Source organism: Desarmillaria tabescens, assembly GCF_030435595.1.
Source record: "Desarmillaria tabescens strain CCBAS 213 chromosome Unknown EV420scaffold_7, whole genome shotgun sequence".
In the NCBI taxonomy this organism is placed as follows: domain Eukaryota; kingdom Fungi; phylum Basidiomycota; class Agaricomycetes; order Agaricales; family Physalacriaceae; genus Desarmillaria; species Desarmillaria tabescens.
Genome location: NW_026848306.1, coordinates 1122820 through 1137443, shown reverse-complemented (window position 1 = coordinate 1137443; position 14624 = coordinate 1122820). Strand labels below are relative to the sequence as shown.

General features: G+C 48.9%; 8 protein-coding genes across 8 annotated transcripts; 3 read left to right on the top strand and 5 right to left on the bottom strand.

The window, feature by feature from the left end:
- Positions 1-58: 58 nt before the first annotated feature.
- Positions 59-699, bottom strand: EV420DRAFT_1110274 (uncharacterized protein). Its single transcript, XM_060465876.1, has one exon. The coding sequence runs from the start codon at positions 572-574 to the stop codon at positions 227-229; it is 348 nt and encodes a 115-aa protein (XP_060335144.1). The 5' UTR covers positions 575-699; the 3' UTR covers positions 59-226.
- An 815-nt stretch (positions 700-1514) lies between these two features.
- Positions 1515-3148, bottom strand: EV420DRAFT_1110223 (aminotransferase). Its single transcript, XM_060465875.1, has 5 exons — positions 2991-3148; positions 2860-2934; positions 2660-2803; positions 2504-2596; positions 1515-2441 (listed from the first exon to the last, which is right to left on the bottom strand). The coding sequence occupies exons 1-5, from the start codon at positions 3054-3056 to the stop codon at positions 1635-1637; spliced, it is 1185 nt and encodes a 394-aa protein (XP_060335143.1). The 5' UTR covers positions 3057-3148; the 3' UTR covers positions 1515-1634.
- Positions 3149-3254: 106 nt separating this feature from the next.
- Positions 3255-4971, bottom strand: EV420DRAFT_1264491 (S-adenosyl-L-methionine-dependent methyltransferase; the record flags this gene model as incomplete). Its single annotated transcript, XM_060467224.1, has 6 exons — positions 3255-4023; positions 4077-4141; positions 4190-4362; positions 4411-4480; positions 4534-4754; positions 4809-4971. The coding sequence occupies 6 exons, from the start codon at positions 4969-4971 to the stop codon at positions 3255-3257; spliced, it is 1461 nt and encodes a 486-aa protein (XP_060335142.1).
- Positions 4972-6618: 1647 nt separating this feature from the next.
- EV420DRAFT_1520269 (uncharacterized protein) lies at positions 6619-6972 on the top strand (the record flags this gene model as incomplete). The annotated part of the gene is made up of 3 exons (XM_060472158.1): positions 6619-6703; positions 6736-6784; positions 6848-6972. Coding segments are annotated over 3 exons (259 nt in total), but the record flags the coding sequence as incomplete, so codon positions are not given.
- Positions 6973-7218: 246 nt separating this feature from the next.
- On the bottom strand, positions 7219-9915 carry EV420DRAFT_1520266 (copper radical oxidase). Its single transcript, XM_060472157.1, has 3 exons — positions 7882-9915; positions 7585-7822; positions 7219-7529 (listed from the first exon to the last, which is right to left on the bottom strand). The coding sequence occupies exons 1-3, from the start codon at positions 9884-9886 to the stop codon at positions 7502-7504; spliced, it is 2271 nt and encodes a 756-aa protein (XP_060335140.1). The 5' UTR covers positions 9887-9915; the 3' UTR covers positions 7219-7501.
- Positions 9916-10027: 112 nt separating this feature from the next.
- EV420DRAFT_1520265 (uncharacterized protein) lies at positions 10028-11397 on the top strand. The gene is made up of 5 exons (XM_060472156.1): positions 10028-10474; positions 10524-10607; positions 10657-10756; positions 10810-10888; positions 10944-11397. Exons 1-5 carry the CDS (start codon positions 10082-10084, stop codon positions 11083-11085), a joined length of 798 nt encoding a protein of 265 aa, XP_060335139.1. The 5' UTR covers positions 10028-10081; the 3' UTR covers positions 11086-11397.
- On the bottom strand, positions 11398-12324 carry EV420DRAFT_1520262 (translation protein SH3-like domain-containing protein). The gene is made up of 4 exons (XM_060472155.1): positions 12237-12324; positions 12059-12095; positions 11935-12005; positions 11398-11879 (listed from the first exon to the last, which is right to left on the bottom strand). The coding sequence occupies exons 1-4, from the start codon at positions 12240-12242 to the stop codon at positions 11586-11588; spliced, it is 408 nt and encodes a 135-aa protein (XP_060335138.1). The 5' UTR covers positions 12243-12324; the 3' UTR covers positions 11398-11585.
- Positions 12325-12421: 97 nt separating this feature from the next.
- EV420DRAFT_1638740 (uncharacterized protein) lies at positions 12422-14439 on the top strand (the record flags this gene model as incomplete). The annotated part of the gene is made up of 4 exons (XM_060476872.1): positions 12422-12461; positions 12514-12662; positions 12714-13574; positions 13630-14439. The coding sequence occupies 4 exons, from the start codon at positions 12422-12424 to the stop codon at positions 14437-14439; spliced, it is 1860 nt and encodes a 619-aa protein (XP_060335137.1).
- Between the last annotated feature and the right edge of the window lie 185 nt (positions 14440-14624).

Sequence of the window (14624 nt, the reverse complement as noted above, 5' to 3'; positions counted from 1 at the left end):
AAACCGAGTGAGAACTGACCCTTAGCTACTCTGGTCCGAGTAGACAGTTAATACCATGGAGCGTACTCGACGCCTTGGGCGTTGCGGAGGAGGGAGTAAAGGCTTTGTAGACTATGAGAGTTTTATCGTTCGTTAGTAAAGGACGCTGAACCCGAGGAAGACGCATAAGCAACTACCAAAGAACGTACAGCGTCTAACACCGGTGTCTGGGAGGAGTGCACCATTTTTATGTGTATGTGAGAGCAGATGGGGGACAAGGTGTATCCTTGTGGAAGCCTGAGGGAGCGGGGGTACAAGCTATAGAGCTCACGAAGGAATGAAATCCCGCTATAAACACGAGAAAGGCGTGGAACCCAGGGAGGCGAAAACCAATAATAGAGCACACCAAAATTGGGCACACCAGTTCAAGATATACAATCAGATAGGACAGCCTTTTCGCTGTCTTCTCGAGCTGTTGAACATGGCCTTCAGGCTCCCTGAACATTCCCGTACAAACCGGTGTGTACATTCCCAGCCTTGTCTCTTCGATTTCGAACGAATCAGAAAGAAGTTTCGCTTGTGATAGGAGATTCATAATCAACTGGTGACGAGAAAAAGTTGTTACTTGCGCTGATGGCTAGTGTACCAGTTTATACTGTGTATCCTGAGTGCCCTAAAAGTATCCTTTGATGATGATCAGGTCCTGTCGGAGCCGGCTATGTATTACACGTCCAAATCACACACCGAAACACCCGCAGAAACTGGATGGCCCAGAAAATGGACTCTGATCAAAAGAGAAGGAGGGACCTAAGGGCAAAACCAATAATCGAGTGTCCTTGTTGCGGTTAAATAAATACAGAAACTGAAAAACGGATTCTTCTGAACTTGAAGGCCAACTTCGCCCGGGTTAAAAGGGCAACTGCGTGTACCGTTTTGGATAAATTATGTTGTTGTAGGCCGTTGCTAAGCATTAGAGTGTACGACACCGGTACCGTTGAACATCGTCGACAAAGTTTATGGATGTCGCTATCAATTGACGATAAGCCCGGATCGTCGTTTACAATAAGTGATTACTGAATCTGCCGCCGCCACGCCGCAGATAGTAAATATTCCCACAGCTGGAGTAGGGACCAAAAGAACAAGCCAAAAATTTTCTGATCGCGCCGTATAGAAGCTGGGAAACCGTGTTCCCAGAACATGGTCGCGTCAAACACGATATTTATTATTCATCAGGCGACTGGAGCAGTGGAATCCTCTCAAGTAAGGAAATCTTCGACGGCAATCATTACAGCTTCATTAAGAATCCGAAGGCATTGCTAAGGTACCGGATCCGTTGTACCACAAGGTATGCAACTTGAAAACACGGCAATAAGGGGATATTGACTACGTACCATGCAGAGCCTCTTCCAACTCGCCCGCTGTGATGTGTCAACATAAACGAGGCCAACTAAGTAGATGCATGATTGATCGTTTTGGAAAGAGGTGGGTCGCGGAGGTGAAAGTCAGTTCGGAACTCAAAGTTACATCGCGACAATCTCCGCATGTAGATCTCGTTTTGAGACATCGAAGAATCCATTCCTGAACCATTGGCTAGGGCGCTAAACATTACAGATGAACAAATAAGATTTTTTATAGATATAGTTGTCGATACGACTCTAAGCATCTTCGCAAAGAACTCCCCAGTTCTCCCACTGCACTCGGCCCTCCTGAATATCTACCAGTCTGCGCCAGAGTGCGCCTCCTACTGGTCCTAACCCTTTTTCGTGGGCTGGCAACGTCAAATCACCATCTTCATAGCCAATCTTCCCAACAGGTGCCACAATGACCGCCGTCCCCACTCCAAACGCCTCCAGTAGCTTGCCTTCTTCACTCAACTTCTTCAACTCAGACATAGTTACCTTTCTCTCCTGTGTATGGAGCTTAGGCAATCCGTTCAAATTCGTCCGGCCGTCATTATGTGCCTGCATGAGCTCCAAAACGGACATACGGGTTACTCCAGGAAGAATTGTACCGTCCAACTCTGGAGTGGCGACGTCCACGCCATCTTCGTCGTCCCGCTTGATGACAACAAAGAAGTTCATAGCGCCTGCCTCAGTGACTGCGTCTCCAAGGAGCCATAGGATCTGATCGTAACCTTTCTTCGCGGCAATACGCTGAGGAAGGAACCCAGGCGCGTAGTTCAATCCGAGCTTGTGGCCACCTGTTCCTCCAGGCCAAGCGCGCACGTTCTCGTTCACAACAAGAAGGGAAAGTGGTTTGGGGCCCGTACGGAAGTAGGGACCCGTAGGGGACAGGATCACGTAGAGAAGCGCTTGATCGGAAGCGGCAACACCCAAAGCAGCACGCGTTCCAATGATAGTAGGACGGATATACAAGCTGTGTCCTTCCGCAGTGGGTATCCAACGCTTTTCAACCATGACTAGGCGTTTGATCAATGTCAGGAGAGCGTCTGTGTTGAATGGCTGAGCCACAAGCCCAAGTCAGTGGCAGATTTCATCTCCGACTTGGACGGGATACGACGTACGGGTAAAGCAACACGCTCGGCAGACCTCGCGAGACGTGCCATATTTTTGTCTGGCCTAAACAAACGAGGCTTCCCGTCTGGCCCCATGTAAGCCTGCAGTTTGAGGACTCCGGGTCAGTAAACCAGTACGTTTGTAAGATGCACTGTTTAACACACCTTCATTCCCTCAAAGAGGTTTGTACAGTACTGGAAGCAAGAGCTCATCGGATCCAAACTGAGAGGCGCATACGGTTTTATTTCAGGTACGGACCATCCCGTTGAAGGTTCGAAACTGACAACCAGCATATGGTCGGTGGTGACCTAAGAGTAAGGATAATTGGGTATGATATTCTTGCTGAAGTTGAAGAGAAGCTCACAGCTCCAAAAACCAATGATTCATTATCTGGCACAGGTTTCAGGGAGTCAGCAAGTGTAATAGTGAGCTTTGATGCCTAGAAATCGAGTCAGAATTTCAAGCAACTCACAAAACGTTCAGTAGCATGCGCACATCGAGATCCGGAACACTCGAAACACCCTCTAGGATGCAATTACCGACAGATTTCCAGAGAGACATTTCGCTTCGAGTGCAAAACGAGTCGGGCGGAAGTGGGAGATTATGGTGGGTGACAGAATGAATTTGCTTCGATCGCCAGGGAAAACTTTCTTCAAAATTTTTTTATCTTATCAGACACTCTCGGCTATTCTCGGTTCCTCTCGGACTTATCGGGGTTTCATCAGGCGCAAACAAGGAAGACAAGAACACCTCAGGTGCTTAACGTTCTTTATTGCAAAGCCTGAGCACTGCTACAGACTCCACATGCGAAGTCTGAGGAAACAGATCGAATCCACGGAGGCTCTCCAACACATACTTTTTCCCTCTCGAATCAAATTCCACTGCCCTCAAGAGCAGCCCAATATCTCTCGCCTGCGTATGGACATTACAGCTCACATACACCACCGTCTGCGGAAGAAAGCCAACCAGTTGATTGATAAAATTCATATCTGTACCCTTTCGAGGTGGATCGATAACCACCGCTGTATGTTCCGGTGGGAATTCTTTGACGACGTCAAAAATATTTGCCGCGTCACCTTTTCTGAAGGAACACTTCGTCGACGGAATGTTGTTGAGTCGTGCATTACGCTTGGCGTACATTATCGAGTCTGCAGAGAGTTCTATACCTGAGACGATATCGAAGTGGGGCGCCAGAGTAATGGCGAATAAGCCCGCTCCGCAGTAAGTATCGATAAGGTGAGTCGGCTTCGAGACGATGTCAGGAGGAAAGATGGCTTCGCGAATATATTCTGTGAAGGTGGGAAGGATGGAATTGTTGTTTTGGAAGAATGATCCTCCGTTAAATTCGAAAAATGTGTTGTCCACACGTTCTCGCACTGAAGCATTATTATTCGTAATGCAGATCTTGGTGTTCATCGCATCGGCGAGCTCATCAGGTGTCAAGGATGAAGATAAGGGAAGAGGCACATCGGTTTTTAGAGACTCCCGCAAGAGTAGGGTTGAGCCTTTCTTGAACGTTGAAAGAGTGCTGATAAGAACGTTAGCTTGGATACTCCAGGCTGGAAACGGATGAAAACACACTCATGAATTTTCTTTCGAGCAATAGGTAATGTCTCGTTCAAAATGGGAGTAGCTATTGGACATTCCTGAGAAGAAAGGTCAATTACGAGACCGTATATCAAACTTCCACTTACCTCAATGTCAACCACACGCGGTCTGGAGGCATCATTGAAACCAATACAAAAGGGATCACCGGGGGTGCCATTCGATTTCAATTGGAAATGCGGGGTAATTTTCGTCCTGTATCCGTACTGCAAAGGCGAGCCGATCGTCGGCAGAATTTCAGGCACCTCAGAATCAGGGAGTTCTATAGTAGCATGAGATATTGTGTAGCAATTACGACGCGATAACTTACTTGAATATTTTTTGTACGCGTTGATCACGACGTCTCTTTTGAATTTCAGTTGATTCTCATAAGAAACCATCTGTATCACGGCTCAGACGGCGATACCAGTGAATGCCCAAAAACCATTCTCACCTGACTCTGACACCCTCCGCACGTCCTGAAATACTTACACTTGACCAAACTCTCATCCCTGATCTCCAATTTGGGTTCCACAACTTCCAGGAGGTCGCAAAGCGAGTGCATTCTCTCGTGACGATGTACCTTGACACGAACTGTTTCACCAGGGAAACAGAAGGGTATAACCAATACCCACGGTCGGCCTTTTGATTCGGGTGCAAGAGCCAACGAAGTTGCTACCGGTTGAAAGGTTCAGAATCGATAATCTAAACGAAGTGCAAACCACGTACCATTAGAGCACATATGAACAACCTTCACTTCAAGCTCCTCAAATTTCTCGAATGGCGAAGAGAACTCGGTCTCTGATTCTATCGCACGATCCACGACGTCCTTTCCCAAAAGCGTCACAATATCTTGCCACTGGACATCCTCAGGGGAGCAATGCTCTGGCATGGTTTTGCGTAACCTTCGCATCTTCTTGTCGGCCTTCTTGCTGCTCTGCTTATCAACCCGCACTTTTTTGGTCGGAGGTGGCCCAACAGCCGGCTCGTCTCCTAGTTCCTCGACAGTCCTAACGTGCCCCACATGACTCTCGGTATCCATAGTTTCTGCTGGATCCTTCCCCACGTCCATCGAAACACCGTTCAAAGTTTCAGCTTGAATCTCCTTCGTGACTTGAGTTGCCTCAAAGTCCATTGGAGTCTCCTTTGAGTGCTCGACCTGGATCTCGACGGCCCCGAGCTCCTTGACCGCCACGGTCGGTTCAATAACATTCGATGTCATATTATTCGAGGTTTCGAATTTCTGATGAGTTAGAGGCCCCGGTTTCCCCGCGTCCGTAGGTGCCCTGCCAAATGTTGGCTTGAAGATTAAAAGCTCAGATTTTACTCTCGCCCGTGCGTTAGTGGCGTAGTACCGAAATAGAGAAAGGCCACGCCGGCGACAAAACATGCACAACGCAAGGCACGACGAGAACGCAAAAGACAGATGGAAGCAAGAAAGCGGAGTACAAGTTTTCTTAAATTTCCTGTGCCGAATTGCCGACCTCTCATCTACCGATTTGAGAATACACCACATAAACTTTCTTTGCCGTTTACCACTGCACCACCACCACCATCTTCTCCCCGTCATCGAGGACTCTGCATCGACCCGAGCACGCGCACACGAAGCCTCTCTCAACAACTAATCCTCCTGGCCAGTTCACCTAGCAAAGGCTTTCCTCACCCGATGACACGCGCACTCTAAAGACCTTCCCTCGCTCTAATGGTAGCAGCTTCTCTTGAGCGGGACTCGAACAACACATCAACAAGATAGTTTGGGGCGGAGGGAGATGTGGAGATGGGTTGGGAGGAAGGAGTAGCATCGTGCAGGCGGACGAGCAGCCATGGGCGGGCACGAGAAGACTTAGAGAGGAACGGGAGCCCTTGAGGGAAATCTCCGTCCAGATTCGTAATAATAATTCGTCGAGAGGAAGACCATCAAGTACGGCAAGAACGGGTCCTCCAGTGACGAAGCAACGAATCCAAGGAGAGTTTGTTCGTTAACAATGTCTGTGGAGCCTTCAGCACCATTGCCTCGCAACCAAGTCTACTGTCTCTTCTCTGACTACTCGCCGGTCTCCGAACACCGAGAACGCGAAATCCCCCTCTGTAAACGATGATGGCTACCCTCCCCAAAGCAGGAATATCTCGACAACCTGTTCTGGTCGTTAACTGCTTCAAAGCTGCATCCTATGGCGCATACATGCAGGGCATCGATGTACTCTGCACCTACTTGTTTCCGTCCTTCTCTCATCATGGCTCCCGTCCAAGTCAAGAAAATCTGCTGCATCGGTGCTGGATACGTTGGTACGGACACGTTTATCCGCTTTCCAGATGCTTCTTTGCCTCTGCCGTCGCGCGTCCGGATTCCGCTCCTTGCTTCTTAGGCCATAACTCTTCCCTCATTCCTACTTTGCGAAACATCCCACCTGTGCACCGATGCTCCGTTGTTACGTCCGCAGATAGAGTCCTTTACGAAGGATCTCACCTGTGCAGTGGTTACGTCCACAGGAGGTGTCCTTTGCGAAGGATCTCGCCTGTGCAGTGGTTACGTCCGCAGATGGGGTCCTTTCCGAAGGATCTCACCTGTGCAGTGGTACTCGGTTGTTGTCCGCTGGTGGTGTCCTTCGCGAAGGATCTCACCAGTCTGGTGGTACTCGGTGTTTCGTTCGCAAAGGCAGTCTCTTTTTCGAAGGAGCTTGCCTGTTTCGTCGTTCTTGGTTCCCGTTTCATCGTTTTCATGGGCTAAGGCTCGAGCATCGCTGCAGGCACGCTGTTCTGCGAAATAGCGGACCTTGTTTGTTGTGCTCACCTGATGCTTGCGTTTCGTTCCTACAGTTTGTGGCTCTTTGTTCCTTGGTGGATGAATCGTACGCCCCCATTGTGCTCGATATCTTCTCATTGCTGCTGACTTGTAACTTTCCATACACCCCATGGTCCGTGCACCATGTCTCACTCTCCCGTTACGTATTTCACATTTGTTCACATGTTCTTTCACCGTCATTACTGATGCGCATGTCTCATGAGCTGGTTCTACGTGCTCGATTGTGCTTTGTTATCTATGTTCTGTCTCATCCCCATCACTTTTCATTCAATCGTGTACCCTGCGAAGAGTCTCTACTCCGCGAGACGCACTCAATAGTGTGATTACAACGGTATGAGCCTTCGCAGCCACAGCGCATGGTTCGCCATGTCAGGGCTGTGGACCCGGCCGTTCCTTATTGGGACCTGGCGCCGGTAACACCACCACCACCACCACCTCTGATTGGTTCAAAGTCAACTAGAAAACTGTATACTACATGGTTAGTTGGTTAGAGGGTTTACTTTAGTGGTAAAGTGTATGGCTAGGGTATAGCAATGCGAAACGGTATAGTAAAAAAGGTCGAAGACTAGAATGCAAATGAAAACAAGATGAAAGGGGATATTCCATTATGCTTAAACGTTTAAACGCTCTTTGTGTGTCTCAAGACGCTGATGAAATATCTCGTAAGAAAAATACTGGGAATCAACGAGCACAGTGACTTACTATTCCAGCGCGTCTTTGTCGAAATGCGGATCTTTGCCATCACCCACTATGATCTTTCGGCCCTTGCTCGGAACGCCATCGTCAAGCACGTATATCCAACCAGGACCAGGAGGATATATCTCCTCCCTCGGAGGACCGGTGACAACAAGGTATTCGCCTTCCATAGCCGCCTCCAGATATACTAGTCGGCTATTTGCATGAACCGAATGCGTCACATATCCGAGATCCATTAGTACAACTGCATTCCAATTTATAGGCGTCAAAAGACATATACATGCATAGATGGAACACGCGTACCTTGTATAGTTCCTGTGATTGGGAAAGTGACACGCAAGCGAATCTTTTGGCCGTAGTGTATCTGCCCCGGCATTTGGTCGATAGACGGTCTGGGGCCATTCATGTATGGCGGATTGAGCCACTCTGTCCTATACTCCGTCCCATACTTCACGTCGCTGCGATCCAAGTTTGGATTACTTCCTGCAATTAGGACACTACCGGATGGCGTCAATGTAGCCACGCTATGATAGAGCCGCGCAATGTCGCTTGTCACGCCAACGGATGAAAACCTTTCGCCAGGTTTGGCAAGGGGATCATATAGGATGGGGGATAAGATTGGGTGATCTGCGTTGGAAGCTCCAACTTGATCCAAAGTGTTGCCGTAGCCGGCTATTCCGGAACCAGCGCCGTTGACAATGACAATCTGACCTGTAGGAAGGAGCACAGCATCCGGCATGAGACGAGCTTCAGGCATAAGTTCGACTTGCCAGCCTGCAGAGATCCCTTCGTCCGTAAGAACCATCCGGGAGCACTGCGAAGAGGCCGGATCTTGCGAAGAGATGCCGTATGCAGCCTTATGATCATCGATGGTGGATCCACCGCACAGAAGAATCTCCGGAGTATAATCATTCTGACTTGACAAAGGAAGAAGCAAGCCAGTACCAGCCATGGGATAGGTAACTCGAACGCCGTTAGGAATCTGAGGAAGCCTCTGCTCCCTATTGGTCTTCCAGTCATAAATCATGGCGTCACGATTAGCTGCGATGAATACTCTGCCGTCTGGGAGAGAAAACGCGATGGGAAATAAGTTGGAGTTGAGAGTGTCGACAAGGAACTGGGAATGAATCGGCATGCCACGAGATCCGTGTATAGATTTTGGAGGCCAAAACTCAAAGGTGGGATTGTTCACGGTTGCGTTATTGATCCATCCACCTTTCTTCGAACCTCCGATTATCATGGCGGATCCGTCCGAAATGCGAATAACAGTATTGTACCATCGGGAACTGGCCATTCGAAGGCGAGAATGATCCTCGAGGATATCGCAGTTGTCTATAGACTCGTGATCACAAGGTTTGAAACGACGAATAGCTTGCAATCCATTGACGTCGCCGAAATCCGCAGCAGAAGTGCGATCCTCAACAACCGGATTGCCGCCAACGTTGATCAGTTCGCCGTTACGAAGGAAGGTACCACCTGCGCAGAAGGAATTCGACTTCAAGCGAAGAGGCTTGATAGAGTGATTATCGAGATTGAGAAGTGCGCCCCAAGCAGGGTGGCCATCAACAACTAGAGGATTGTGTTCGACTTTGTCGATGACGATCGCGTGCGTATTGGAGATTACTGCCAGTTGCATAGCATGGACACCAGTCAAACCCTTTTGAGTGAGCTTCCAGGATGTAATGGACGGCGCGTCTTCCATCAAGGTAAGAAAAGGCGAAGGTGTGAGAAGGTTATGCTGTACAGATGGTGTAGCCGACGATGACGAGAAAGATTTCTGAGTAACGACGAAGGCGTTGATATCCATAACAGAACGGGAACCGTGATTAAGCCCTTTAGCGATATTCTTGACTTTCAGGATGTGCTTCCCTGGCGCGAGATCGAATATGCTGAATATCCTTTGACCCTTCCTCGACACAGGGCTCCAAGAATCGAGCTGTTGCACTAATACTCCGTCCAGATAAACATCGTGAGTGCCGTGATGCCTACCAACAGTTCCAAACCATTCGACTCCTGTACCAGTGAATGAAAATGTGATTTCAGCGCGTTTATCATTCGTCGTCCGGATAGATCCTCTGTGATGGTCGCCATGAAAGGATTCCGTCCAGTGTCCACGATAAAGAATCATTGGAGATGATGAATCATAAGATTTCGAGCCGGGCGGGATGTAGAAAGAACTGAAAGCAGCAGGAGTGGTTGATCCTGGCGTGGTATGTCCATTCCAGGCAGATTCAGCCGCTAGAGTGCTAGTGAAGAACGCCAAAGACAGAAAATATATCGCGTATAAGAGACGTCGAGATATAGCCATCCGATATTACGAAAATTGTTACGAGTAGGTAGTGGTAGGAAAACAAGAGACGCGGTTGAAGTGTTGAGGAGTTTGTATCCCCGTGATGTCATTTGTTTGAATGTAACACCGAAGCCAAGCCGCCTAATTTTTTTCCATCACTGCACGTTGAACTTAAAGGGACCAGAACACATTCAGCCGGACGCCTCGCTTGCAATGGTTGCAACTCACGCAAGCCAACCCTCCTCATCTACCTCAGCTGTACCTAAAAAGAACCGACGAAAAATAGGCAGAAAAAAGTCCAAGGCTGCAGGTGCCGACCAGGATATGCCCGACGCTCGACCCGTCCCAGTCGCAGCAGACGATGACGAGCTGATGATTGACGTCGACTCCACCCCCATAGTCCAACACACAGCAGCACCAACATTTGAGCCATTACCTGCCAATGCCGATAGAACAACTCTCAAGTCAGAAACGAGGCGGATACCTATACCGCCACACCGGATGACACCACTCAAAAAGGACTGGGTATTGATATTTGGGCCCCTTACCGAAATTCTGGGACTACAAGTACGGATGAATGTGCAACGTAGATGTGTCGAGGCACGAGTGAGTCGGTTCTGGTTCTCTATCGAACAATCCTTGATCTTGACTGCAGACATCAAAACATACCAAGGATATTGGGGCAATACAGAAGGGCGCCGACTTTGTCAAAGCCTATGCGCTAGGATTCGATGTTAATGTACGGGTACTGGCAATCTTCTGCGATCATCTTGTTGAAGCTATGTTAGGATGCTATCGCTCTTCTTCGTCTTGATGACCTCTACCTCGACTCGTTTGAGATCAAGGATGTGAAAACCCTGCACGGAGACCATCTCTCACGAGCCATTGGTGGGAATCTTCCTCGATTCCAATTCTGCTGTCCTCATCCTTCTACCCTGCAGGCCGAATCGCGGGCCAAGACGGCAAAACAAAATTCACAATCGAAAATGCTAGTAGAACACGTATAGTTCTAGCAGACACGTATGTATAGTCCCTGCATACTTTTGGTCACACTCAATTCAGTCATATTTGGTAGAAAAATTCACATCATGGGATCCTTTCAAAATATCAAAGTTGCCCGGGATGCTATTGTCTCGCTTATTCTGGGATCTCCACCCGGAAAAGTGTATGCTGGCTTGAGGACTGTTAGCAGCCGTATGCGACAACGAGCACTGTGATTCTATCCATACGTGTATACCACACTGTCTAGAGCTTTATGGCCACCTATCTTCGTCTTAATGTAATATGGGATACATTGGAAAGTTCACTTTTGGACTACCAACCTTGATGATGAATGGCAAGAAAATGTGCAGTGTCTACTTGTAGATCGCATGTACAAAGTGGATCTCAGAGTCACTGTAGCGTGTGTCAACGGCACCCGAATACCTCTTAGACATCTCATACATACGTCCCACACGAGAAGCACATTCATTATAACCCATAATATTTCTGATCTTCAAATACTGAAATACATACCACGAAATTCCAGCGAAAGCATTCCCCGATGAGCAATGGCGATGCCGACTGCTTGCGTGAAATAAGGAAACTCCACATCGTGCTACCACAATTGAACCCTCTTTTACGAGTAACCGAAATCACGCCAAACTCAGAGGTAGCATTGGAAAGCGCAGCATGAACATGGATAAAGCATGGATGCATAAATCATACAAATCAACATCTATGCCTTCTTTGCCAAGGCCTTCCTGACGAGATCCCGTCTCTGCTTCTTCAACAGCTGCACCTCGAACCGTCCAAAGTCATTGAGCTTCCGCCTCTGCTCAAGCGCTGCACGCTTCGTCGCCCACTTGCTGCCTTCCCACTTGGCTACGGTGGCTTCTTTCTCAAGCTGCTTTTTGATGATACCTGATCCTGCGCCACGGGGAAGTTTGGTGAGTTTGTGGGGCGTTAGGGTAAGGTGCTTGTAGGGGAAAGCCTGGCGGGGAACGGAGGTGGTAGGGCCATCGATTATTGCCTGTATACGCGTCATATGAGCGTCATCGTAAAGTTGGGATAGGAACACGACGCACCCGGTTGTGGTCAATTATTTCAGCGATGACTGCAATCTTACCAGCGCTGGGGCCCGACTTGAGCAAGACCACTAGCAGGATCATCAAAACAACGTTCATAAAATATAAGTCTAATCAGACGCACCACGGCCCACCTCGACGAAGCGCTTGAAGTTAGATTCCTGGACACAGAATATCAGCAAAATGCCTCCTCTGCCAAACGTCATCCAAGTTTGAATCCTTCAATCCATCCCATTCCACATCATTTTTCCACCCAAAATGACATGGTCTGGCCTAATCGCATGAAAGGATGCCTTACTCACCGACATGATGGATAGTTTTGGGTCTTGATGATGTCGACGACGACGGCGAGATTTTTCGTTGGCGTTGAGGAGGGTGGGAACAAAGTATTTGGACGTGCTTGGATTGCGGGAGGATCGGGCCGGACTCCGACCTTCGGGCCACATTAAGCAATTCGCGCTTCCTCTCTTCCACTACCTATACCATCATGACATCCGCCAAACATGTAGCTGAGGGTGGTCCTGAAGGTTCAACACCATCTTCTGTCTGCAATTTTATACTCTGCTGACCTGTATCCAGCTCTTCGTGCACTATTCAATACTATCGAACCAGGCGCCGACAAAAACATCTCCCCGGAGGCCCTTCAGCGGCTTTCTGAGAAACTAACTGAGTTCTCAGGAGGGATGGATGCTGCAAAGGATCCCTTGAATATAAACCGTGGGGGTGAGGTATGTTCTCGCTGAATGGTGTGATATGACTACTAATGAACAGCCATACAGCATGTAAATGAAGAAGGCCTCCCCATTATCGATATTAACGAGCCTGACTTCGAGATCGGATCATCTTCGAACAAGCCATTTGCTGAACCTGATCTCATTCCACTGTCTTCGCTGTCTCCTGCAGAAGTTGAAGTCCGAAAACGCGAACGGAACCGTGTATTGGATATGCTCGAGGCGGAGGAGGAAATGCTGGAGCGAAAATCAAACGAGGCAGAAAAAGAACGACGACGCGAGGCTCTTCAGAACATGAAGGAAGCCGGCCGTGAAGGAGTTAAGAATTTTGCCCAAACGCGGGAAATGCAGAAGAAGATGGGGAAAGCGCTGTTGCGTAACATGGCAGCGGCCAGGGAGAAGGAAGAAAAAGAGAAAGCTGAGAAAGAGGCAGAAGATTTGCGAAAGGAAAAGGCAAGGACGAAGAAAGGACCTCAGAAGACAGTTACGTTTGCTGTACCCGAGAAGGAGGACGACAAGGAGGAAGAGAATGTGGAGCATGAATGGGGCGACGTGGCTCAAGGAAGACTGACTTCGACCAAACGACCCACACTGCTTTCAAAATTCAATGATAGCACTCTCCCCATGAAGATGTCGGTTGTTGAGCGACCGCCTGGCCAGTCAAACTCACCTCCAGAGACGCCCCAAAATCTGGCTGACTCCGATGACGAATCCGAGCCTCCACTATCTGAAGGCGGGTCGTCATCGGATAATCCTTCTGATGCAGATGAAGATGTGGAAGAGGGTTTCGACATGGACTATGCTCAACACCAGCGCGAAATTGCCTTGGAGTACCACAAGAAACGAGAGACCATTGGCCGCGATGTCTCTCTTGCCATGCGGTCACACACACATGAAGAAGACGAAGAGGTCAGGCTGAGTTTATCATGTTGCCTTCACTCATTGAAATCATAATATCCATCAGGAGCAACCAAGCAGTTCCGCGCCCAAGAAGAAAACGCCATTATCCCATTTCAAATCTGAACGACTCGCATCCTCCTATGGCGCTTCTGCCCCCTCATCATCCTTGTCTCCCACCTCCCAGTCTCTCGGCGCTTCCATCCTCCCTGCTTCAGGCGCCGAGACCCTACGGAACGCCATTCGCGTGGGAAAACTCGACTCAGAGAACCGGCTCGTGGGAACGGAGAGCGACAGCGAAGGAGACAACGAGGAGGCCCAAGAAATCATCCGACTTCTTGAGAAGGGCGAAGCGTATAACGCCGGTCCGAGCAAGGTGCAGAGTAGTACAAATGACTCTATCCTCCCCGAAAATCTTCCCCCACTCCTACCAAAAACGAAACCATCAAAGTTTAAGGCAGCACGGTCACAGGCTGGGAGACCAGCTACGCCTTCGTCTCAGAGTGATTCATCCACACCTGTATCGAATGTAGCGAGGTCGTCGCCCAAACTCCCACCTGCTATTAAAAATGTTCCTCCCTCTGCCACGGTCATAGACTCACCGTCTTTTCCTGCAGGAGACGTGATGTCCATGATTGTAGAGTCGCCCTCTTTCCCGCAGCCTCAACCTGCACCAACATCACGCCCGATGGTGGTGTCGTCTGCAGTAAGGGAGTCATCGCAGCCTCCGAGGCGAGAGTCATCTCGTCCTCAAAGGCCGCCTACCGTAGTACCTGTGTCTTCCCTGGTGAAAGAAACTAATCCATCTGGTAGTCAACCGGTCGGAGAACCCAAACCGTTCAAGAAAGTATCAAGATTTATGGCAGAGAGATCGTAGCATATAGTATTACTTTCTGTATCATTTGTTGCAATAGGACTACTAAAAAACTAACACGGCCTTGTAGTAGCTTATAGTTTGATCATTCTGGCTTAGCGCACTTCTGGCATCTCGCCGATGCATGTCAGGAGTTGTCTCTCAGGACCACAACGTCTTAGTAGTCTATTAGTTGTATTCAATTATGA